The sequence below is a fragment of the Symphodus melops genome (genome assembly GCF_947650265.1).
Source record: "Symphodus melops genome assembly, chromosome: 18".
Classification (NCBI taxonomy): Eukaryota; Metazoa; Chordata; class Actinopteri; order Labriformes; family Labridae; genus Symphodus; species Symphodus melops.
Window position 1 is genome coordinate 3,212,066 of NC_136708.1, and position 26,657 is coordinate 3,238,722.

The following is a 26,657-nucleotide window of genomic DNA, read 5'->3' on the forward strand; positions in this document are numbered from 1 at the left end:
GTGCCTCTGCCTCCAGTCTGGATCTCAGACTGCTCTCCACATTCAAAAATGCAAATAAATGATTGATAATCTCCTCAGCTTTGTGATGAGGTCTGTAAGGATCAGTTCATGAATTATTCATCTACTGGATAAAAAAAAAAAAACAATGATTGATTAGTGATCTCTCAGCCTTTGAAAAGCATGTCTGTGACGCTGCTTCATGAACTGTCCCAGGCAGCAGCAGCAGCTTCCTCTTCCCTGGCACCTCATTTCCATCACAGAGGAGGCGAGCTGCTCACACAGAGGCCTGGCTTACATAATTCAAGAGTGAAGTGACAGAACAGCCTCTGACGAGCCGGCTCATTCACATCACTCTGATAAGATGCTGCACTTCTTTGCATTGATGAGAGTAGAAACACAGCTGCTTCATATTTGAATTTCTCTTTATTATATACACAGATAGAAAATGTGCGGCACATTTCTTTTTAAAGTACATTATATATATATATTCTGTTTGAACATTTTGATAGCTCTATGTTTCCCCATTTTATCATACATTTATAAATTTCAACCCAAAAAGGCAATCTTGGCACGTCTTCACATTCATCTTGAGACTCTTCCTTTGCTCTGCTGCTAAGCAGGACAGCGCAGGATTCCGGCAGGACAACGTGTGATTTTTGTCCATCATCGAGGATCTTGTCACCGCTCATGTTTGGGCATAATGTCTCCTCTGTCCACCACGGCCATGCCGGGCCTGCTCAGCTCCTTCTGGGATACTTCTACATAAAACTCTGCCACCACAGGGCAGTGATCCGACGCCACGCCGCCCCACGACCAGTTGTCCGGGATCCAGGGATTGGTCAAGGCCTCCCGCACCACCATGCAGTGGCCTGTTGGGTTAACAAAGGAAAAGTAAGGATCTGAACAAGCTGCCATATTTAATATTCACTGAACGGCATTCATCATAAGAAAGAAACATTGCGTCATGTCCTCGCAGAAGTAAAGGGATAGTTGGGATTTTTTATCAGTGTTATATGACACATTTATTAAAAATAAGATAAGATAAGATCATCCTTTATTCATCTCGCAAGCGGAGAAATTTACAGTGTTACAGCAGCAAAGCAGGATAGCAGAAGGAAATCACAGTGCAAAAAAATGTAAATAGATAAAAATAGAAGTGTAGAAAAAAAGATATGCATCAAAACAATAATTAAAGAGCGAGTAAAAATGATGCATCAATTAAATAGGTAGTAAAAATATGCATCAGAAAAGGACCAGTTGAAATGCCAGTAACTTAAAGATGTCTGTATAAACAGTATGAACACTTTCATGCACACATATAAGGATGGAATGTTATTGCACAAATTGTCCCATAAATAAATATCGCAATGCAATCAAATTTAAAAATAAAAATACAGATAAGATCAGGTGACATGACATTATTATTGCACAAGAAGCAGGAGTACATTGTCCATTTCACTCCTGTCCAAAATCTGAGTCTGAATAATGTTGTTTGGACTGCTTATAATTTGAGGGATATAAACTCATGGTTATGAAAAGTTCCTGTTTCCTCAGTGGCCTGAGTGAGGGCCCAGAATCGGTGTGTGTAGCCAACTTTAGACCGCAGTCGTTTCTTGAAATACCAAATTCATTTCACCCACCTGAATAGATCTTCTTCAGGGAGCGACTCAGCCAGATGTTGTCCAGGCAGCGGGAGCCCTGTGGGGAGCTGGTGCTGATGTTGGTGAACTGGGTGGACGGTATCAGGGCGAAGAGCTTCTCCTTCCTCAATATGTCCAGATCTGAACTCTGTGGAGGGGCGCCAAAATCTCCCAGCACCACCAGCTCCTTCTCAGCTGGAGAGAGAGAGAGAGATGGATGTCAAAGATGAGAAGGGATCCTTTTGGGGGTCAGACAGCCGTTTGATTTTCACAGGTTTGAACGTGCAGACTGACCTTTGAGTGTCTCCTGGATGCTGGGGGAGAGACGCTGACACCTGGCTTCATCCGTGTTGTGGTTCTTTCCGTTGGACTCGCCTGATGGAGCTGCTGCCTGCATGTGGATGTTCACCACTGACAGATCGTAAGAACCGACCTGAGGGAAAAAGTCAAGCCAGTGAGCCCAAAGTTACGAGATTTTGTGCCAATTTTTATTGTGATAAACAGGTAAGAAAGGATGCAGAATTTATCATATAATTATAAATATTAGTAAAAATAAAAAAGTCTTGCTTTATTAGGAAACAAGGTCAGTCAAAACTTTAAAAATTTTCTTTTTTTAAATGGAGGGCAGACTGGTCCACTAATAAAACCTCAGACAGCACTGATGGCATTTTGTGATGTCAGGTGAATTTTTTTTTAGAAAAAGACATCATGAAACCACTGTGGCTGTTTTTTTTTTGTTTTTTTTATTTCAATTGAAGTTCTTGTGGCAAAAAAAAAGTTCATTTATATAAAAGTCACTACTCACAGAAAAGTGAGCCAGGAAGAGCCGAGGGTAGGTATGGCTACCGTTGCCGTTGACGACAGGAGACTCCAGGAGCGCGGCATCCTTCAGGTCGATACCAGACGAACTGTCCCACAGAAAACCAGAGTAGCTCACTCCCTGTGCAAAGAGGATCATGGGAAATGCAGTCAAACGTTAACATACTGCCAAGTAAAATAATGAGTTTCAACACTCGTACCATAGAAGAGACTGACGCCCTCTAAATGAACTATATCTAGGTTACTGATCTATATCAACTAAGCTACTATTTCAGTAAAGAGGACAGTAAGTCACTGTATATGAGCTGCTGGGATTAAAGCTCCAGACATGTTACAGACATGAGAGTATGTATTTATATGTTCTGATCCAGGCTTAATTGGATTATCTCTGAAGGACTGAACGGGCCTCGAGGTGATTCTCAGCAGGGTCACAGTGGTTCACTTTGTCAGACGGCCTGATTCACACACAAAGAGACATTATACAATGAAGATCAGCTGTCCGGGCAGTCTCAGAAAGTTTGATTCAAAAAGTTTGATTATTGGTTAATCATTCACCACCACATGTTAAATCAGTCCCATGTTTCACTTGGAAGATGCAGTTTCAAGCCACATCTGAATCTTTGTTGTAGCTCTGTAGTTTGTTTGGATGAAGACTCAAAAGACTTAAACTTTACAGCAGATAAACTAACCAGGGGTGTGTGCAGGGGTGACACAGGCCTCCTTTGAAATCTGATTAGCCACCACAAAAATTAAAAACTGTGATTGGCTGTTTGCCTCTTTAAAGGGGGATATTCTGGCGTTTTAACACATTGCTGTTGTTAAGTTTCTTATTTCATGTTTCCATTTTAAACTTTAAATAAATACTTTGGTGCATTGGAAGGTAATGCACACTGCCTTGCATGTAATGACCTAACTGGCTATTTTTAGGGACCAAAACAATTCATGTTTTTTTTTTTTTCTGTAAAACTGAAAGGACTTTGCATGCAGATACTTTAAATTGTGAATTTAAATGTACATCTTTTTTTTTTTCTTTGTCGATGTAAAAGTTTCCATTATTTTGTGTTATAATGAAGCGGTGATTGCTGAAGTTAGAAAAGGGTAAATAGTCAAAAATCTGTGGACACGCCCCTGCAGCTTGTGTCTCCTTAAGCTTTGCAGAAAAAGGAGCTAATTAGTTTTAAATATGAAACGGCTTGATTTAGTGTTTCTTTTCATTTTAGATTGTCTTTCTTTGAGAGATGACGAGGCTTCAGAATCATTCTAGTCCCAGTAACACCACAAGTATCATTTAATCCAACGATCCGCTAACGGAAACATGCTAACATTAGCAGCAGCTAAGCTAGCAGCCCCTCCAGATTTTCTGCGTCTGATGAGGAACATTGTCAAATTGTGTTTTCATCTGCGTTAATAAGTCTGAATGTTCTTGAGAAAAGGCTGTTTAAAAACCATCTAAAGCCTGAACTTGTGATTCTTTGACTATCTCTGTCAAGTTAACAGCATGCCATTCTTTTGCTGCTATGTTATTCTGTGTATGGTGAGGATGAAATGTGCAAAGATTTCTCAGGGGAAAAAAAAGTGGACAAGAGTTAAAATTCAAAGAGCGAATATATCGCAGAAAAATGAAGAAAAGTTCCACAGAACATTTCCTGCAGCGTTGCTTCTGTTGTTCACCAAATAAAATCTCAAGCACAGAGAACAACTCAGGTTGCAAAACAGAGAACATTTTGTTTCGAGGGCACTTTGAATCAGTAAACAGAATTGTTAAAATCCAGTAGTTACGAGGGGAAAACCAAAATCGTCTGTAACATGCTTTCATTTTTAGATTTTAATATTTCATAATTTCTGTTAACTGCTCCGTTTAATTGTTTGGAAATCTCATGGAGTGGTCACGGTGACATTTTTCTTCTTGTTCCTGCAAAACATTACTGGTGTTATACCACAAAGTAAGACACCATTAAAACCTCAACACTAAAACCAGACACACTGCTTAGATGTATTGATGTAAGCCAGAAGCCTGCAGTGTATTTGGGTTGGACAGGACGGAGAGAATACAGTGAAGCCGTCTCTGTTCCATGATCTGATATGCAAATGTCCTGCAGCATTTAAAGGCTGATGATGGCTGTCGTACCTTGCTGGAGTGTGCGGTCGGTTTTTCCGACACAACACTTTTCCACAGCCCTCGTGGTCCTTTCCACCGCCGTACGCTGGCCAGTGTTCCTTGGTTTAACTCCACGCAGAACTGAAACACATGTAGGAGAGAGGCACACGTTTCAGCAGCGTTCACATGTAACAGAAAGACACAATCCCCCCCGTCCTCTTTCTCAGATCTGTCTTCAGACTTTTCTCTGGGTTTATCATTAAATAGAGAAGTCTAAATGTGCAGCCTGCAGGGGCACAGAACTCCTCTGTTTGTCTGATAATGAAACGCTCGCACCCTGAGTGTCTGATCTGCTCAAACTCGTGACAAAGAGCAGCCACCTCAGGGTGTCGTACTTCACTTGAACACTTGAGGGCCGATCGGTGAAAACACGCTTGCTGCTTAGAAGAAACAACAAAAAGAGTTCAGTGAACTCAGATATCCCCAGATGATCTCAGAGAGGAAACCGCGGGAGAAAGAGGAAGCTTTCACGTCAACATCAGTGAGAGAGAGAGTGCCGCAAAGTCCCAGAGGAGCGGCTTAGGCTCGTCTTTGTGGAAATAAAGTAACTGCGAAGGAAGGAAAGAAATTAGGGGAGCTGCACAGAGGAAGGTGCTCATGAGGGCTCAGGTATGCTGTAAATAAGTAGGCTCTAAATTTAACCTGAGAGGTTCCCTGTGGGACGCCGGGAGAGTCGGAGGAACCCCACCTATACTGCAGGAACACACACATCCAGGAAACCTCGATACCAAGAGCCCACACAAGTGGCTACGGTGGAGGATCAGAGCAACGATTAAGACAAACATGACAACATCGAGGGGATGAAGTTGTGATGTTTTGAGAAAATGTTCCAAACATGCGGTCGTCACGATATCAGATTTTTTTGTTAGCTTCGATTCGACACTAAATCATATTGATCCCTGTTTTCACGCATCTGAAATAGAAGTCCCAGACATCAAACATTGGCCAGTTTTTCCGGTTTTAGAATCATAAAGGATTGACAAACATCTTCACACTTTTCTAAATTCATGTAGATCGTATTTTATCTCTCTCTCTTTTTTCTTTATTGATTTATTGTGTGGACCTTTTTTTTCTCTTCAGATACGAAACAGTGGATGGACTGAGGAGGAAGTCAGGAGAAAAAAAAAAGAAAGAGGAATGACATGCAGGAAAGGAGCCACAGGTCTGATCCGAACCCGGGCCATCTGCTTGGAGGACTACCTTCCATACATGGGGGGCGCCATAAACCGTGAGGCCATCAGCGCCCCTGAAAAGGCCTTTAAAGGCAGATCAATGTCCTGTGATCCCGGCCCCTCATCATATAAATATGACTGAAACAAACTCGAATGTGCTGCGGTGAGATGTTCAGTCTCGGAGGACCTCAGCGTGTCCTTACCGCTTCATTGCTGAGTAAGAATAATATTAATATTAAAGCAATTTCAGACTGTCAGGAGGTTAAAACCCCTAACAGGATTTATAGTCATTCAAAGAGTCGCCCCTTGGGACCGCTGACCCTGAAAGTGTGCGACGATGGATTAATCCCATTTATTTTACTTTGCCAAAACACAAAACAGCCTCATAATTCAGCCTGAGGGGAACAAAGTGCGAGCGCAGCATGCAGTAATACGGCCTTGGAAAAGAGCCGAGGCTGCGAGGAAAGAGCCTGACAGAGCCGGGGAGGTAAAAGGTTCAGGACGAAACACTGACACACTGTTTATTCTTCACCTCCCGGGGATTCGATTATCTCATAACAAATCAGATCAAGGTGGAATCACATCACAGGACCAATAAGCTGATTGATCTGTTTCTGTTTTAAGTGTTTGGTGCTTTTGATAGCACAGTTTAAATGTGTTAGTAATGACACAGTCACACAACATGTACAGACCAGATATCCAGACCTTGGAATTTGAAAATCCACTTTTTCTCCATCCAGGATCAGAAAACCCATCAGATGATTGTCAGCCTATCTTCCTGCTCCAGACATCTAAGGATGACTTTATTTAAATAAGCATTACTCTAAATGTGTCGAAGTTGACCAAAGGAATCCAAGATTTAGTGATATTTTTGTTAAAAATGTTCATTTTTCGCTGATGTCTCTGATTGAGTGTTGTCTTCTCTGCTTACTCCTCATTAAGACTGATGACAGCAGAGGCTCTGAAGCTGAAAGAAGCTAAGACGCCCTGCAGGGTCGGGATTTATCCCCTTAACGGACCACATCGAGTATCGGCCCGTCATTAAAACAAGGGGAATTATTTACCTTTTTAATAGTTAGTTTCTCCACGCTCTCTCCTCGTCCTGATGGCGCCTATCTGGGCTTTAAAATAGCACAAATCATCTTCAATTTCTTCTTCTGTTATAGACACAAAAGTCACTTTCAGTCAACCTATCGACAGGCTGAGAGCTGCAGCTGAGGCGGGTTTAAAGCCTCGACACAGCGCCCGCCTGTCCATCCAGTCAGCCTCACACCCAACTATGGATAACTCGTATCATTCATAAAATCAAACAGATGAGTTATACTCCCTAAACAATGAGATGATCCTTCTCAAGACGTGCTTTTCATCAATAAGCTCGCGTGTAAAAAACAATCAGACATGTAAGTTTCTGCTGTAAAAACTGTTTTTTTTTTCATGAATGTGATTTTGCAGCCTCGAGTCGACGCAAAGAACTGCACTTCAATATTTGCTTCATTTTTTTTTAAACAGGAGGTTGCCGTTTGGTTGAGGACAATAAGTGTCTGCCTCATAAAGTACAGTATGCTTTCTATATGCTGCATCCTGTTTTTCTACGCTAGTATTAGATTGTTTTCTTGTTAGAACCAGATCTGAATCTAATAAGGCTGATTCAGTAAAGGCGAACAAACAAGACAAGTCAATAAAGCTTCTTGTCTTCCGCAGGTAGAAACCGTTCTCCGCTCGAAACCACGAGCAACAAAAAAAGGTAGATAAATAAAATCAGCTGCCTCTTTAAAGCAGGGTGAACAAATGAATTAAAGCAAAGAGCACTGAACTCAGCGAACCTTCAGAGGAGAGCCAGAGAGCTCAGTCTGAGGCTGCCAACACAACAAAGAGAAGAGTGTGTGTGTGTGTGCGTGGCTGTTTGTCCAGTTGCTGCACGTTAATTATCGCATTTGCTCAAAGCATGTTTGATAGTTAGCAGTGAGGGATTTGAACGCATCATTAATCACGAGTTTGAAGCCAAACCACAGACAGAGACTTCCTTAGCGACAAACACAGACAGTGGACAACAGTCTAAAACTGGCTCGAGTCTGTCTGTGTGACTCATCGTGACACTTTTTTTTTTTTTTTTTTTTTTAAGCAAACACCAGAGAAACAATCTGATGAGTGTTTGGATATTTCTAGAAGCATCATAGAGCTAAGACAAAAGGATGCAGGAGTGAGTTGAGTGAAGGTAACGTACGATGATAAATCAACCTGCTCTGTCAATGATTAAAGATTGTGTAAATATGATGATGATAACTGGAGCTAAGTTTTACTAAAGCAGGGTACAAACTACAAACTGACCAAGATCAACAAAAGCCAGATTATCGGATGTTTCCAAAGATTCCCATGCCAGATTCTCCTCTGAAAGGTGCGTTAAGAGTGATTTTAGACTTTCCTGACTATCATGAGTTTGTTAACTCTTCATCATCATGTTAGACCGCCCGACATTAACCGTTCTGATAGTCTGGTTGTTGTTTGGGAATTAAATCGGTTTTGCTGCCGACCGCACGCTATAAAAACTGATCTAATGATCTGCCATGATTTGTCGACATGTGTGGACTCTCTCACATTTTCTTTTTTTTTTTAAGGTTTTATTTTTGGCCTTTATGCCTTTATTGATAGGGGAGGAAAGTGGATAGAGTCGGAAACAGGGAGAGAGTGGGGAGAGACATGCGGGAAAGTGGCCACAGGCCGGACGCGAACCCGGGCCGCCCGCGCGAGGAGCAAAGCCTCGCAACATGGTGCGCGCGCTGCCGCTGCGCTATCGGCGCCACCTCTCTCACATTTTCATTTAAGATTTTTAAAAATCTTTTGGCGTGTGCCTCAGCTGACATAAAGTTCAGTCACTGATTGGATACTGTACAATCAAGCCGTTAAAAAAAATCAAGTGACTGAGCTCCAGCATGCTTTAAAACATCAATCAATACTTTACAACGTTTTTTTAAACGGTTTCACAGCGTAAAGTGTAGTTAGCATCTTTGTTGACGTTGTTGGCTAGCTTGTTTTGCTCGCTGTGACAGAAATCGTAAAAAGAAAGAAAAACTATGTTTTTTATTTTAGGATGCTTAAAATCAGGACAGAACACTTCGCCATGTTTACTGTGAAAATTAAAATATGCTAATGCTAACGGTCACTTTCAGCTTTTTGCCATGTAGTCAACATGCCATGTGTGTGTTCTTACACACATTTACATTTTGTTGGTACATTATTTCACTTTTGTTTTGACGCAGCACTCTATAGTAATTTATCAATAATAATATTCAGTTTTAAACCCAGAACTCAAAAATAATCATACTTTTTTTTTTTTAAATCCTGAATTCCAGAAGTTAATTGTGATTAATTGTATTTCTATCCGTGTGTGAGATTACTGCATTGAGCGTTTTAAAACTGTTGCTGTCATGTTTTTATTTTGTGTGTTTGTGCACCGTCTTTACTGAACTCATATTACAGGAACGATACGACTATTAAGTCAGAGAAACTTTATCCAAAATACGCTTTTTTATAGAGCTGAAAAAAAAAAAAAACTTTTTGAGTTCAGGACGAAATGAAAAACCTCAGAGTGAAATGTATTTCAGCGAGCTTCACTGCACGGAGAGATCTGAGAGAATGGAAAACTTTCTTGATGCACTCTGCAGGAAGAGAAGCTGCAGACTTAGAAGATGAAAAGAAAGGATGCTAATGACTAAGACAGAAGAGACCGAACAGAACAGGCAGAAAATCTGGCAGGAGGGAAAACGCTGCGGCGTGGGCTAAAGCTTGTCCAGAGTTAACTCGTCCTCCCACCAGGCACCTCCCGCTCTCTGTCCAAAATACCGCTGCTGCTGACCTACTTCCTTCATCATCGAGCTCCGAGTCCTCTGCTGAGGATCCATCTGGTATCTTTATTCAGAAGGTGACACTGCTTGTATGTAAACAAGTGTGTAGGCTGAGCTGGGATACGTCACGCCGCCCGGAGCGCCCAGCTGAACTCTGACATTTCACAGATACACTGACATTTGTGTAGTAATGACCTACTTCTCTTCTTTGTAGGAGAGTGGGAGTTCTGGCTGTACTTCTTATGAAACTGATAATATGATGGTGATTTGAATCAATAAGTCTAAAGGAAAACTATGCAAATGATTTGATAGTAATGACCTTTAGAGAAAAACGAGCGTCAGAGCCAGCCTTTGGTTATATTAGCATCAGACCCTTCTATTAAACCTCCTCTGTTGGAGTCGTCACTGACCTACACAACAGATTTGCATGGAAGATAATTACTGGAAAAAACAAAAGGGATGGCTGAGTAGGGGCAGCTATTGCTCAAGCAGAAGGTTGGGGGTTTGATCCCCAGCTCCTGTGGCCACACGTCCAACGTGTCCTTAACCCCAAGTTGTTCCTGTTGCTTCGTCAGTGGCGAGTGTCAAACGTGTATGAATGGATAGTTACAACACATCCTCTCCCATCAGGGTGTGAATGTGTAGGTGTGACCTGCGGTGTAAAAGCACTTTGAGGAGTCAGAAAACGAAAAAAGAAAAGTCCAAGCTCGAGTCCATTTACATCTTAAGCTTCTTTAAAGTCCTCTCTTGTAACTTTCTTATGGACGAAGGTTTCAATGACTTCCTGTCTGTCTTGTGAAGTACATCGTAACGTTGTCAAGGAAATTTAGATATTAATAAAAGAGCTGAAAATATTTGCGTAAATGCTACCTTCCCCCCCGTTCATCTGTTCCTGGTCAGTCTCAATCTCTATTCAGACCGCCGTTAAAAAGCGGGACATCACGCCCCTGTTTTACCTTCTATATGAATGATGCAAAGTCGTAATGGAGTGATGCTATGAATCTCTGTGTATTCGTTCAGTTTGGGTACACTTGATGTCAGCAGACTACAAATCTATTCTGAGTAGCTATGACCATACTGAAACATATCATATGGAAACTCTGTGCAGTAAAATGCATAGACTCAGCGAGCAGTGTAATGAGAGATTGTTCTAAATAGATAGCTTGACATTCAGAGAGTAAAGGTGACATGATTCTCTATGTCTCCATGTACAGTGGGATCTAAAGCTGGAAGGAATTTGTGACGTGTGTTGTGAACTGTATTTAACGAATGCACAGAGATCATTAAAGCGTCTTTTATCATCCAGCCTGTTTTATAGACTCAGCTTTAGGGACATTCAGATTAAGCCCTTACATTGAAGTGCTCCCCTCTCTGCATCATCTTCAGAGGTAATAGAGGTGAGATTAGAGGAACAGCTTTGTGTGTGTGTGTGTGTGTGTGTGTGTGTGTGTGTGTGTGTGTGTGTGTGTGTATGTGAAGCTCCTGCTATGCTGTGCTCTCTCACATTTCCGAAACGCCGTCCTGCACAAAATGGAGCACCGATATAACGCTGCTGCAGAATTTATACAGAACGTCTCGAGGCGTGACGATGGCGGAGCTTCATTTTCTTAAGATGCAGATTATGTTTCGCCTGCTTTTTCCCGTCCACACAGACTGATTTTCGTGCATACACTAAAGCCTTGAAACACGCGACCGCCTGGTCATTACGGATCAGACAGCAGACTGTTATCATTTAGAAATTAGACCAAACTGTACACATTATTTTCAAGGCTGCGGAGTGACTTTTAGCAAGCAGCGAGTGTAAACATCCTCCGGGCAGCTGGAGAGCTCAGACTGTTTTTCTGTGTAACTCGTCCTCTGAGAAATCTCAACATCCCAGCCTCAAGTTCTCAAACAAAATGTAATAGGCTGATGTGTGTTAAATGTTCCCCTTTTTAATTCCCAAAGTAAGAATCCGATTCGAAAACCAGATCCAGTGTATCCTGAGTACTGACATCGCTGAAGAGGACACCCTCCAACCCATAGCAACCGCTGTCGTATTTATAGTAATGAAGGCACAGGAGAGCGCTAACACAGTTCAAACCTGAATGCGAGCCTGGAAATAGAAGACATTCACACTCAGGAGACAGAGAGAGAGAGAGAGGGAGAGAGAGAGGGGGGGGGGCAAAGCGAGGACATTTGCATAAGAGCAACACATTAAATAAATGGGAAACACTGAGTGAGACATTTTGGGGGTGTATTTTTCGGAGCGGTGAGTCATCGGCTTTACAACGCTGCAAATCAAAGCAGCTCTCAACAAGAACTGTAACAACAGTGTGACCGAACAGAGAGCTCCACTTTACCTTATCGAGAGCCTCGCGCTCCAGCAGGTCCTGCACGGCCAGTAACCTGATGCTGGAACAGAGAGAGAGAGAGAGAGAGAGGGGACGAGTTTTACATTTACATATTCAGATCATAATGCTACATTAACACAGAGCCTCGTTAATGACCCCCTGTGATACATTTACACAATCTGAATCATTGTCTGCTCACTGTCAAAATCTTCATATTGTCCCTTCAAAATAAGAGTACAGAGGACACAATGTCCCATTTTAGGAGACGTCATTGATGAAGCGTGATATTTACTGGATCATTCTCTTAAAGAAGGAGACGGCTTGAGTCAGATATTATTAGGAAACTTTAGGTGGGTTCAGAAAATGGCAAAAGCTAATATTCGCCTGATGATATTCATATAAGTAAATGCAAAGGAGCACCGAGGCGCACATTTACATCAAGTTACAACAACAGTGCTTTCTACATAAAGGCCATTACACAAATAAACAACAACAACAACAAACAAAGGCTGTGGTGAATCAGTAACTCCCAGAGTTAAAACGACTGTTTTAAAGATTTATCTCTGCAGGGATCCTCTCTGAAACAATGTCAGACATGAAGAAGAATGAAACGTAAGATAGGTGCGTAGGATGAGAGCCGACGTCTTGTGGATGATTGGCTGCAGGCTTGTAGTCACTTCCTATTTAAGATGTCTGCCCAGTTTCAACAAAGTGTTTCGGTTGTTTTTTTTTGGACTGATGAAGGTCCTGTTTGTTTTCAAGTCAGAGAGTGTGCAGGAGTTCAAACATTTAGAATAGAAATCTGAGGTTTTGAAATATAGCACTTTTAATGGACGTGTTTTCTTCAGGTGTATTTCCCCCCCCAAAAGGATAAAGATGCAGCAGCTCCAGCCTGTTTCAAGGCTGCCGGATGAAACCATCGACTCGACCTAACGCCTTCAAAAGGGTCAACAATATCAAACCATGATGAAACCTGAAACAAAAATATAGAAGTCCAAAGGCGTTCCATAAAGACTGACTTCTTCTTTTAATTCTGATAAACTGCATTTTACCTCGTGCACACTGTTTACATTACACAAATACATTGGGGGGGTTACAGCCCCAATAAACATTTATCTGTTTACCTTTAAATGATTTTCCAGACCAACAGTCAGCACAATTAAAAGCAATACATTTCCTGCTGGTGTTTGGCTCTGAGGAGGAACTGCTTGGCTCTGCATAGTGCAGCATTTCTCAGTGCTTCATTTGGATTATGGTCCTTTTTTTTTTTTTTCCTTCCAAGAGACGAGAATCAACTCAGTTCCCTAAAGCGAGTCGCTGCCGACAGTCGTTCAGATCTCGTTGGGAGCGTTTTGTCACATTAGAGGCGAAGGTGAACCGTTTCCGCTTGGCAGACTTACATAAGACGTCGCTCTCACACACACTGCTCTCAGCCTACATTAACATATGCTAAACTGATTCTCTGTGGCGCAACACGATGAAAAGAAGTTGGTGACAAAGCTTTGACCTTGTTCAACTCTAACCTACTAATCCAAAATCAGCCACACAGAAAATCTCATTGCATAACAGGCTTTTCTGTGAGTGAGGAGCTGCTGCTGGGCCGTGCAGGAGCTCTCTTACCTCTCCACGCTGCTCAGCCGGGGGATCGCTGACCTGCACCAGCTGCATGTGCAATGTAATCAGGACGCACTCGTAAAGGAGGACGAGTTACAACACCAACTCTACACATGGTCGTACACGTCAGGCTGCAAAGTGCTGTCAAGGACAAACTCAGCCGTGAGGAGACTTCAACCTGCACTTCAGGATCGACTGTGGATCCTGTTACGCCTCATTTAGGTCACTCAGGGAGGATGGCAGAGGCTGCTCCACATGAGAATAACACCCAGCTCGTGTGTGAAGTTTGACACTTCTTGTAGGTATAGAAATGTTTATGCTAAACACACACTCCTTCACTCCACTGTGACTGGAATAAGAATCAATTAGAGCAGCTGCAGATGAATATTCAGGAGGCCACAGAGAGAACAGGAGGTGAAGGAGAAACAGACTTAAAGGTGAAAATGGATCGAGACCGCTCAGACTGAATGTTCTCTTCATGTGTTAATACAGTGGAGAGCTTGATTTAGCACAACTCTCTCTGATACTGTAATATGTATGCGTAATCATTAGGTAGTCATCCAACAGTTTTTTTGCTTTGCATAAAAACAAACATCTGCCCTGTTGTCTGTCATCGTTACTCTCTGAAACCTCCATATTGATTCTGTAATAGAATAGAACACACACACACACACACACACACACACACACACACACTCCTCTCCAGCCCCTTAAATACCCGTCTTACTAACTCCAAGGCTGGCAGAGACTCCAGCTCTGTGACCTTCATAATGAAACATCACCGTGATGTCGGTATCAACTTTGATTCTGATAACTTTGATACTAGATCATCCCTTCTTTGTGTTGTTGTTTATTTGATGTGGACATAGCTATATGACACTGGACAAACCTGATGCATTGATTGCATTGAGTGTTTTAGCACGTGTGCTAATCCGCAGCACTTACAGCAAAGTTGCATGAGGCCAGTGCAATATGACAATGAATAGCTGAACTGATGAGTGTGGATGGATCTGGATGGTTATACACTTGATGTCAGTCCCTGTGTTTCTCCTGCACCAGCTGTCTGAACAGCCTCTGGTTACGTAACGCTGAGAGCTGCTCAGATCACAGCAGAAACGTCGTCGCCTTTGAGATCTGCGAATGCACAGATCCTGTTTTCAGAACAAACAGGCCTGCAGTCACATCGACAGCCCCCCCGCTCCCCTCCACCGGCCTCAGAGAGGTGTGATGTCTCTGCACCAGGAGAGAGACTTTCACAGAGCTTCTCTCCTGCTGGCTCCGATCCTGATCCTCTGTTTCTGCTGGCAGGGATTCAGTCCCAGCGCTCCCCGAGCCCTGAGCTGACCCGCGGTTCAGCCGTGTCATCAGGACACGAAGAAGAACGCTGAGTCAGAGAGGTACCTACAGCGAGTGCTTTCACTGCACCTCCTCTGCTGCTTCAACCACAGATAAATCCGAGGAAGTGAAAATAAGCAGCGACGTAGAGGATCAGAAGTACAAACAATCCGTGACACCGGTGTAATTCTTCACCGTTAGCGTGCTAACGGAGCCCGTCCTCGAGGTTGTGAATTTCCCCAAATCTACACAAACATAAAACGACGGCGCTAAAACAGAGTCTGCTCCAGTTTATGTCACACTAAAGAAAATCTGAGGGCAGACAGAAGGTTATATAACCAGAGGAGACGAGCAGCAGAGACCTTTAACATAATAAAAACGTCTGAGGAGTTTCTGAGAAAGACTTCAGGCTGCAGCTCAGCACAGCAGACACATTCTCACTCTGCTTCTTGTACGTGGTTGATTCTGCAGCATTCAAACCCAAACCATCAAAGGATCTGTTCGCCGAAGCTTTTCATATTGGTCGAAAATTTGCATTTTGAATGTTGCAGTCATCTTGGGGCTGACCAATGGGTGACCACTGAGACTGTCCACATTTAACACAGTCTGTCGTCTCACTCAGGCTGTTACAGATATCATGACAACAAGAAAAGGACCAGTCTCTTTTGCAGAGTCCATGTTTGCTTGTGGGTTCTCGCGGTCTCCGTCTTTCACACTGACTCATTAATCTTGTCTCTTTCTTCAGTATTTTTCGAGTCATGTGTCTTTTTTTTTGGCTGATTGAAGCTCGATTGCATTTCTCTCAGCAGCGATCGAGACGGTTTGATTTGCAGCTGCGGGAGACAAACGAGCACAGATCAGCTCTGTTTGGAGAAAGCCACGGGGTTTGGGGAGAACTCTATTGGCCTGAGTGACTCCTGGCTGGCAGGGCATGCTGGGTAAAGCCCCCTAACTCACTGTCCACCCACAATAAAATGCTGTGCTGATGGAAATTTCCACATGAGCACCCAACACCCTGCGTCAGCTCAGCACAGACCTCTCTGCATCACGCCGTCCTCCTGACCTCAGCATCAGAGCTGGACGCCACCTCGCTGGATTCCTTTATTGAGAGTGAGCGCTGTGATCACTGAGAATATGAGTGAGTGTGTGTGTGTGTGTGTGTGTGTGTGTGTGTGTGTGTGTGTGTGTGTGTGTCTGGTGGTTATGAGAGTCTGTTAGCGGATTAAAGGAGTGTCTGATGCTGTTCCTGCCTGTCTCATAATCCAGGCCTGCTGCACAGACCACAGATGTCGTATAAATCATCCAAAAAGCTGCAATGAGCCTCTGTGCTCAACAGGCAGATTAGAAACGCTCACTCATGCTTACAGAGCGCGCTCCGTGTCGGCCCACGCTCGAGCCTCTGCTGCACTCATGCAAACATCGTCTCTCGGGTTTTCGTGAGTTTTGCTCAATTGTCAAATAAAAACCTCTTCTTTGAATCAGTAGTTCAGGTGAACTGGGTTCATGCCACATCATCAGCTGATGTGCAGATATTGATATCAGCCGTCACCGATGTAGTTAACATGTTCTTCAAACATCCTGAATTGTAAAGAATAATCCTCGGATGTCTCCTGCTCACCAAAGCAAAGAGAGAAAAGGTGAAGTTAGTGAGTTCATTCAGCTCTATTCTTTGGTTGACAGGCGGACGAGCTGCTGCTAACGTTATCGTTCCTGTCGTGTTTATTGGTCCTATCCTTCTACACGAACTCCATAAGCACACTGATGAAAGTCCCTCGTCGGGTTTAATGACGAGCTTAAAAAAAAGGACAAACAACGAGAAGGATTATATATATTTGTTTGGAAATGTTTCACAGGGAGGCTGCGTCCCCGAGCCGACAGAACAATCTGATAAGACGCGTTTCTTACGGCTTACACGTCAGATTAATGAAGGCTGATAAAGGATTTGAAGCTGAACGGAGGGGAAAGGAACAGATACATGCAGCACATTTACAATAAGAATGAAAGGACAGAAAACAACGATGACATCGTGCTGGTCGAGTCCTCACACAGACGCCCACTCAAGACTTTAAAACATCCTGACATGGTTAAAGGGCATCATCTGGTGCTGGCCATAGTGGTAAATGGACGTTTCTTTTCTCGTCTTCAGACTACTCAAAGGGCTTTTACACCTACACATTCACACACTGATGGTAGAGGCTGCTGTGTAGAGCGCACATCAGTATAAATTAATCCACTCATACACACGTTCACGACGCAGGCGAAGCAGAGGGAGCAGCTACATGTGCAGGTGCTGAAGTGTTCCTGGAGCATTTTGTTCTCCTCTTTAGGAGCAACAAACTGAAGCTGATGAGGACAGTCATGGAGATGAAGCTCGCCGTGCGCTGCAGCTATAAATACTCTTCAAGGTGTGAAATGAGACTTTAAACTGTGTTTTTAAAACATCGCTGGAGCTGACACTTGCACACTCAAAAATAACCAGGAACTCACTGTTCTGTCCCTCCGAACATACTTTACACTGAAGGAAAAACATCTCCTGTTTGTTTATGATGAAATCAGGCGACATAAAAAAAATACCTTGGTGATGAATGATTGCCGAAAAGATTCGTTTGACTAATTATTAACAGGGAAATAAACAAACAGTGTGCATGTATTTCAAAGAGTGTTCATGTGTTGTTTCTTTGTAGACACACACTCTGTCTCTCACAGCTTTCATTGTGCGTACACAGACCTGCACAGGCTGCTCACTGCGGAGCTTCTTCTGCAGAAACGCTTTCATACGACCAAACTGCTGCAGGATTCACAACTCCATGAAACACAGTCACATGCATCACATTGATTCTTTTTTCTTTTTCAGCCCAGAGAAAATTCTATGTGTTAATTTAAAAGCAAATTTTTAAAAAAAAGAAGCTTTTTTTAACGGAGAGATTCTTTGAAAGGAGGCTTCAGTTAATCATTACAATCTCCGAGTAATTTAAGATAAAGATGTAAAAAAACAAAAACAAACTGAAAGCAATGTTTGCCAAGTGTTGCACGACCTCATGACCTCTGGGACTCGCCTCATAAAGCGCCATCACATGGTGAGTGACGGCGCTGGTGTTGTCACCCCCTGCTGTGTTTTTCATTTGCAGACGAAGAGAGGACGAGCTGTTTGACTTCGTTAGTTTCTTAAGTTGTTGATCACTAACTATAAGCAGCCATTCTCAAAGATTAGGGGAATATATCATTAGACGCTAATGGGTTAATAGACAGAGGGGATGCTCGATACACGACGTTACACCAGCTGGTTTTAGCCTTTTAGGATGATGTATGTTCTCGTCAACATACATTTGTTTAGAGTCAAAAACCCACTGAAACATCACCACATATGACTGGAAAGTTTGTGTGACTAAATGGTGTCAAACACTTGTGTAAGTGTCAGACGTCCGTAGATCCATTAAAATAAAATAATTTCTTTAGGGATGGAAAGAAACCTGATAGAAGCGACATGTAGCCAGGGGAGAGGCTCACTTTGTCATTTTAATTGACTGATTAACATTACTCATTAACAATGTGGTTAACTCGATAACCAAGTCATTTTTAATCAAACACAATCAATGCTTCACAATCAATATCAACCACTCAGTTGAAGGAAACAGTCTGTTAGTTAGCATTCCGTTAGCTGAGCTAGCATCCTGTCATACGGTCATATGGTCTCTGCACAAAGCTGACTTGCCTCCGTAAATATGTGTAAGTGGAAACAAGCGAGGCTTATGGACGGAGTTGAATTCTAATCTCAGTGAAGTACAGCGAAGATTAGAATTCAAATCCAAAACATGGATTTTTTTCCTCAATCTAAAACATCTATTAAAGTTACTGTGCAACAGTCACAGCTCGCTCAGGTTTAGATACAGATTCATGATAAGGGTTAAAATAAAACATCAACAGAACTGCGCCCATTCCTGTCATTCTTGTTATGTTAATATGGTGCTTTAAGAGAGTGCCAGTGTTTCAGGGAGGAGTCCTCTGACTGCGTTTCACGAGAGTCGGATCAGACAACGATACCAGGCTGGGCGATCTCTCGCAGGGTCATTTCTCATCAAGGCAGCGTGCTACAGCTGATGAGCTGATTAGCGACGTGGCTGGTGAACTCTTCTAACCAGGTGGAGGGCAATGTGCAGCGAAAGGCGTCTTTGTACTGTAGATAAGGAGCTGTTAAGAGCACAGCTGATGTGTGTGTTATGTCTCAGACTGCTGTTAGTCAGACAGCCTGTGAGGGAACCGTTATGTAACTCATTACAAATAAAACTGGCTGCAGGGGGAAAAATTCTCCATCTGCGGAGACGGAGAGCCTTAGGCAGCCAAACTTTATGATAATTTGGTTGTATTAATAGAATTTAAATCTTTATGTAAATGAAGCCGCTCACAGACTTGTCAGCAGACGAACAATAAGCTTCAGAACAGCCGACTGAGTGGTGATAGAATTAACCACAAAAAGAGATGACAGCAGTGACCGTCTGTCCGCCACTCACTCAAACACCATGAACACGTCACCTCTTCGTCATTATCAAATCTGGTGTTGTACTGGCTGAAGTGTGAACTCAGCAGGCTGGGCGAGCATCTGCTCGACCAGAAGGACATGTGCACTTCTTAAAATGTGAACGTAGTGGATTTTACCTGATTTGGTTTTTTTTGTATCTCACTGAGGATGGAGAGCTGAGATAACGTTGAAGACGCATGTTTTGTTTTGTGTTGAAATTCATTCTGCCAAAGTAAAGATGCATCAGTCAGATAGAGAGCAGAGTTTCAGTAAGCAGATGAAACCACAGATCATCATGAGACCGCTGTGAGGATCGATGTCTCTGTCTGCTGTCTCTCCGCCTTTTTATCACTCCGAGCAGGTCGAAAACATTTCAGCAGGTTTTGAGTGAAAGCTCTCCTCTCTGTGTGTGAAGTGAAGGGAAGCCAACTTTCCTCCATCATCATCGGCAGCGCCGTCAGCAAGGTCACGGGTCGACTATGGAAACAGCAGCTCTGAGAACAAGCACCTCAGGCGGACCTGACGATGTGATGGGAAAGGAAAAACAACCGTTTTGGACGCCCCTGGGTTTGCCAGATATGAGAGCAGTTATCAGGTCAACAGGTGTTGCAGCGATGGAAGCGGGCAGTGGAACTGCTTCAGATAGAAGTGATTGTACCCGAGCTAAAAAGCCTCTGCATGTTTCTAATAAGCTCCAGCAGCAGAAAGCTGCTCAAACTAGGATCAATGTTGGAGATGCTTTTGAAACATGGAGAGAGGTTAGAACGCAGAAAGCTTTACAGACCCATGCAGAGCTGGCTAAACACTGAAGCTACAGTGTCCACCACATGCAGAGCTGTGTGAGCATCCACTCTAGAGAGGAGGGGGCGGAGCCAGCTCTCTGTGAAGACTAGAGTTTAGACTGCAGTACCCATTTTAAACACTAGGTGGTGAGAGTTACATACTGCTCCTTTCATTCTAAAGTCGATCAACTATTGTGATGTGTCATTACATGATTGTCTTACAATCTATCAAGTATCAAACAATCCCTGATATGGTTATCGGGGGCTGTGTTTGGTTATAATATTGCAGCCTCTTAATATTTAACCTAATCTTTGTTTAGCTCAAGAGTAGAGATTTAAACATGCTGATTGGAACCACATGAGGCAACGTGTCCACAGCGGTATCGCCATCTTTCTACAACAAACAGACTGGGTTGATAAAATACCCAAACAAAGCACAAAAAGTCTGTGTACTGGATAAAGTTGAGCTCAAATCCTTAAACTGTCAAAATGATGATTTTGACTGTTTGGCTTCACAACGAGGAGAAGAGGTCGATGGGTGTTGTTTGTTGCACAGAAATGTTGCATCACGCGGCACGCAGGATGTGAGTTGCAGTAAGTACAACATGTTAGGACACAGGAGGCAGGAGTGTAAAAACTCAAACACCAAGACATGAATCCATCGACAGTAAATATACCTCTGGAAAAAAAAAAGGAGGAGCAGAGCAGATTTGGCAGCTCTGAATCATTTTCACATCTCGTCTCGATCGATATTAACCCTTCTGATAGAGGAAGTGTCATCTCTTCCACTTCTCCTCAGCCCTGTGTGTGCGTGTGTGTGTGATGGCTGTCTGATTACTAATATCAGCAGGCGCAGCTTGCAGTGTAACCTTTGTTAAACAGGAGTTCATTGAACTCTAGTAGCTCTCCGGTCGGAGCCTGGAGGGGAGCCAGGAAGTGTGTAAACTCAGCCTGGATCTTGTGATAGCTCACACAGCGGCGACTGGGCGCTGTGCAAACACACGCTGCATCTCCTCCTCCATAACAATGATGCCGGCGCTATCACCATCCAGGTTGTTACCTTTCACAGGAACACAGGAAATTATGGAGGGTTTTTTTAAAGGGTGGGTGGGTTTGGTAGGAGATGGAAATAGGGAAGCAGGTCTAAGATGGCGCCAAAGCTAATCAGAGGACTCTTAATCAAAACAAACGACGGACGCACTTTGTACAAATTGATGGGTCATGTGAGGCTCGCAGCTTCGCTGAAGGCGGTTTGCACTGGGTGTGGTGGATGTCTTGGTAAACACTGATGATTAAAAAGCCCTTATAGAAACAAGCTGTCACACACCTCTGTCCAGGTAGGACTTTAAGAGCTCTTTCCTGTGCTTCAGTGCCAAACAAAGAGAGTGGACTCCACAACTGGACACACCAGGGGATCTATTCACAAAGAGTACAAAGAGCTGCTCCTGAAATTCTCAGAATCCTTATTTATCTAACATGTAGTTTACCAGGAAGTCCCTTTGAGACATGTTGAAGAGCGACGTGGCCCGAGGTTAGCAGCCAAACGCATTCAAAGACAAGAAAACACAACACAATAGAAACAAACAGCACTCACAAACCAGACGTTGGAAAATGACAAACATTTTAAAAACAGCAGAAACAAGCGGCCTTCAGTGAAAAACAACCACGTGCCTCTCTGTGACCTCCGTCTTTAAGATGCTGTTTAATATGTTTCGTGGTGTCAGTGAGGCCGTGTACATGGACTTAACCACCCGGACGACTCAGAAAGGAAAAAAAGCGATACTGTGGCCTGTATACGCCATCTGACCGCTGCCGACGACCTGCACAGGCGCCGCCTCAACTCAGCGACAAAAACAAACAAAGAGAATATCTCAAGCCTCCAGGAAGTGCAGCGAACGCCGAAGCAAATCGATCACGAGGTTTCTCAGAATCTCGGCTGAAAAGTTAAGAGTGGATCCTGGTGAAGAGCAGCTGAGCCCTGAAGGGAGAGCTCCTCAGGTAAAGAACAGTCAGGAGGACTTTACAGGTGCTTAAGAATCACTCAAGCAGAGGATTATTGAATAGAAATTAACCCTTCGGATGCACCTTAACAGCACATTTGCACACCAACACTTTGCTCACTTGGTTTGAGCTCTGAGGACAGATTTGACCGCGCTGTTTTCGTTGTGTTGTCTGATTGGTTTTTTTTCCCACTTTCTTTGAATTGAGATTTTATCGTTGTGTTTGTTTTCTCCCGGGGCATCCTGCTGCAAAAACAAATGTCCCTATGTGGGACACTGAAGAGTCTGAATCTGAGAGAATAGCAAATAAGTCAGAATGAGTCCTGGGGGTTAAAGTAGTAAAACACCGCTCTGTAATTACTAGAAAGTAACACAGAGTTTGGTGAGGACTGAGGCCTCTCTACAGGAGAGGACACTGATATAACTGGCAGACAAAGTTCCAGATGTAACAACATGCAGGACCCCCCCCCCCCACCTGATTACCTGGAGCCAGCACATTGTTAGAAAACATGGCCACGCCCTTCTCCTTAATGGTGAAGAGATAATAAGCAGAGTTCATGTGATCAGGATGCAGCCAGCTCCTTGTACGTCATTTCATGCTGAGCCGTGCGAGGTCTGTTGTCACCACAGAATCCCGATGAATTAATCTCGTTACTCATTGACTGTGGAGGCTGACAGTAAAACGCTGTCCTCACAGTTTATCTCAGGTAGATTAACCTGGACTCACAGAGGCCTGTTAGTTTACCGTTATCTGCTCTGTCAGGACAGTGAAACTAAAAAAAAGCCAATAACTCTCGATGCTCTTTATTCTGTTTCTGCACAAGCCAGACCTTGTCGAAGAATCACAGTTGTTGCATCCCATTCACAGATTGTCCCCGGTACATTCAAACAAGTTCGGCCCAGAAAACGAATCTGGTCATTGTTGGACATGTGGCCACACTGAGAACTTCAGAGACGATCAAATTCCACCTTTTCTTTTCATTCATGACTTTGCTGATTTGTACTGTTGCAGGTTTAATTCTAGCGTTACAACAATATGACCCGGCCTCTCTGGAAACCTTCACACAACCTGACCTGGCTGTTCAATTCTGACATTAATGTGGGGGAACTGTTGAGCCATACTGAGGCGTTAGCTTGCTTAGTTTAAAGAGGATTACATTAAACCTATACGGCCCGTCTGAAGGTCAGGAGCCCAAATTACAACAAGTGGCTGTTCTCTTATTAAAGTGAAGAGAACAGCCACTCCTCTTTTTTTAAACTGGTGTTATATATATTCACATATTTCACAGTAGAAATACGTTAAAGGCGCAATATGTACATTCGGCCACCAGGGGGCTCGCGAGACAAACAAGAACAAAAGGATGAAGCTGGCGGGGAATCATGGGAGTTATCTCTGCGATGGCTTCGATAACTGTTGGAAATATTTGAGGTGATTCTTGTTTGTGTCAACGTTATTGATGACGCTCTTCACACACAGTTGGTCCAAAGTGCTGAACAGCATAGAAGCAGCAGACAGGAACAACAGGAGTAAAAAGAAAAGAACAGGCGACGATCACGTCCAGTGTGACACTAAACTTACAGAGGTTGACGTGTTGTTGGAAATCGAAGGTAATAGAGTAGAGATGTGTTTAAAGGTGAGTCTTAAATAAACTAAGAGTAGGTGAGAGATGGATGTTGGGAGGTAGAGAGATCACAGGAAAGGTTCCTAACAGAGCTCAACTCTGTCAGATCATGATGTTGTTGGCTGCTCTGCTTGTGTCATCGCTCTCTTCGAGACAGAAACCTCCTTCTGACTCCGCAGCATGCAGGACCAACCTGACCTGCTTGTTATTTGTGTGATTTCGATCTTTTATACGGAGTAGTTGAGACCAAACACAATATTTGCATAACACACAAAAGAGGTACCATCAAGTTAAACTAGTTTTGGGTTGTTTCTCTGTTTGCTTCTTATTTTTGTTTGGGGGGTTTTTTAAAGCCTGACTCACCCGCCCTGCAGCCAAAAGCTTCATAACATTATGTTTGTCCCTTAATGAGAAGATGAGCGCTCAGTAAAAAAAAAAAAAACCTCTTCCCAGTTATGCCCTTATTGATATCTGAAATCACCTGCCTTAGTTGCCACAGCAACCAGAACAGGATGCCACCTTCCATAGACCTATAATAAACTCCGTACCTGCACCTACTTATCCGAGCAGGGCGAGCGGCAGTCAGAGCCAGGACGCCAAGTCAGATTGTTTTTATTATGTCGTTACTTTTCTACCAACTCCACATTTTAATTTGCCTGTTTTTATCATAACCTGAGTGAACATCTGTAAGAGCAATGTTGGTGAACAATCTGAATATTTAGAGATGCAGAGGGACGATTTGTCTGTTTTCACATTTATAATGGAAAAAAAAAAGTTTATAAAAAGTTGCTTTGTTTAGAAATGATTTTACCTTCATACTTTTTAAGGTTTTTGGGGATTAAGAATGCTTATTTTTATTTCAAATAATGTCTGACAGAAACTCCAGTCCTGATCTCTGCGCCTCATTCCCACGAATGAATCCAGGTTGTCCTCCCTTCTGACGTCATCCAGCTGAACATGTTTCAACTCTTATCAAGAACATATAGTCTGACATTTTAATAAAATATTAGAATAAAAACAGGTCATGTGTGGAAGTTTTACTCACTCATTCTCCAGCAGGGTCATGCACACCACCTCTTTGACCCCCGGGTTGTTGGCCTTGTCGCAGGAGCAGCCCTGCAGGCTCCAGGTAGCGAGCCGCACCACGGGCTTCCCGTCCCGCAGGCCCGTCGGAGGCTCCACGTTGGGCCGCACGGAGATGATCTGGGTCGGTCCTCCGGGGGGGAGGTCCAGGTCTTCGCTCATGAGGCTGAATGACGTCGGGCTCGGGTGGGATTTGGTGGTGCAGGTGAGCCCTCCGTTGGTGTTTGTGGACGGCGCCCTGGAGCGCTCCACGAACACCTGGAAGCGGATTTTGTCCAGCAGAGAGCTGTTGATGTGATTCACCCGGACCAGGTCCTCGATGCTCTTAAACGGACCGTGCTCGGCACGGTACGCCACTATGTTCTTGGCTATCTTTTCCGTGATGCCCCGGATGCTCATGAGCTGCGCCGGGGTCGCGGTGTTAATGTTCATCCCGGTGCTGGACTGGTGATCCGGATCTTTGCGCAGGGAGGACGGGGAGTGCTGAGACGAGCTGGTCCTGCTCGAGACGCAGATTTCCAGTTTGATCACCTCCAGTTTGGTGGCTCCGATCCCGCTCACCAGAGCCAGGTCCTCCACCTTTCTAAACCCGCCGATACAGTCCCGGTACTCCACGATGTTCTGCGCTACGATGCGGTTGACTCCGGGCAGAGTCATGAGCTCCTCCTCGGTGGCGGTGTTGATGTTGAGGCGCTCCTGGTTCACCAGGATGTGGCTGAAGTTACACGCGGCGCTGAATTTGCGCTTCCCGCAGCTGAAGTCTGTGGGGTCCTTGGGGATGGAGCGGTGGCAGCCCAGACTCCCACCCATGGCTCCGGAGGGTCACCCGAAGGAGATCTGATGAGGGCAGGAGGGAGCAGGAGGAGACAGCAGAGAGAAGGAGCTGAAACACTGAGAGCAGAGAGGTGACAGTCAGTCTCACGGGTTTACGCACAGACAGCACCTGGACTCAGTCACTGAGCGGCTCCTTATGGACGATTACGCACCACAACAGTCCTCTTCAGTCCCGCTACATGCTGCACACGCCGGCTCAGGTCTATCCGAGTCCCTGTAGGTCCACAGCCCAGATCCGTGTGAGTCCTCAGCCCGTGACTGTGTGTGTGTGAGAGACTCTTCAGCCTGGATAAACTGGCTCCTGTGTAAACTTTGCCCTCCTGCAGGTTGATGTGTGACTGCGCACAGGTCGGCCTCCGCACGCGCTCATCTGACAGCGACACTCTCGCGTCAATTCAAAACATTTAACCCCAACGTCACGTGCGTCAAGGTATTATACAGTGTATGGTCAAGACGCACAGATTGAGACGAAGCAAACACCGGAACACTGAATTTGAGACTTCAAAATAAAATAATAAAAAAAATAAAAGTAAATTAGTGTCACTAAAAAGATAGCTCCGTTGCGGATGCGTTGTTGTTTTTCATTGTAATGCAATTAATATGAGTTTATTTTCTTCATATGGAAGTCCACAACAGACTTAAGGCCAACAATAACTCTGTAGAGAGAGAATGTGAAATGATTAAATTAAGTATTACAATCAAAAAAATGAATACAAAGAATAAAATCATGTATATTATACATTAAGACCGATAAGAACTAAGATCCATTTCTGCTTTGAGGCGTCATCATTTCCTGTTTCTTCACGGCATGGTTTGAATCTTTGTAATGTCAGGGGTAATGTTTTTGAACCTGTATTCGTTGTGTTTATTTCATTAGACATGTTCACTTCATGTATGTTTGCACTGA

At 43.7% G+C, this 26,657-nt stretch overlaps 1 protein-coding gene across 4 annotated transcripts; it reads right to left on the minus strand.

The window, feature by feature from the left end:
• Positions 1-403: 403 nt before the first annotated feature.
• eepd1 (endonuclease/exonuclease/phosphatase family domain containing 1) lies at positions 404-26,048 on the minus strand. 4 transcript variants are annotated; one of them, XM_079368532.1, is made up of 8 exons: positions 25,903-26,048; positions 24,879-25,807; positions 11,974-12,025; positions 4,588-4,698; positions 2,446-2,580; positions 1,935-2,073; positions 1,641-1,835; positions 404-869 (listed from the first exon to the last, which is right to left on the minus strand). In XM_079368532.1, the coding sequence occupies exons 2-8, from the start codon at positions 25,724-25,726 to the stop codon at positions 679-681; spliced, it is 1,671 nt and encodes a 556-aa protein (XP_079224658.1). In that variant the 5' UTR covers positions 25,727-25,807; positions 25,903-26,048; the 3' UTR covers positions 404-678. The 4 variants fall into 4 exon arrangements, with proteins under 4 accessions (XP_079224658.1, XP_079224661.1, XP_079224660.1 ...); XM_079368535.1 differs by having other exon boundaries at positions 24,879-25,753; positions 25,903-26,018; XM_079368534.1 differs by having other exon boundaries at positions 24,879-25,799; positions 25,903-26,018.
• Positions 26,049-26,657: the final 609 nt, after the last annotated feature.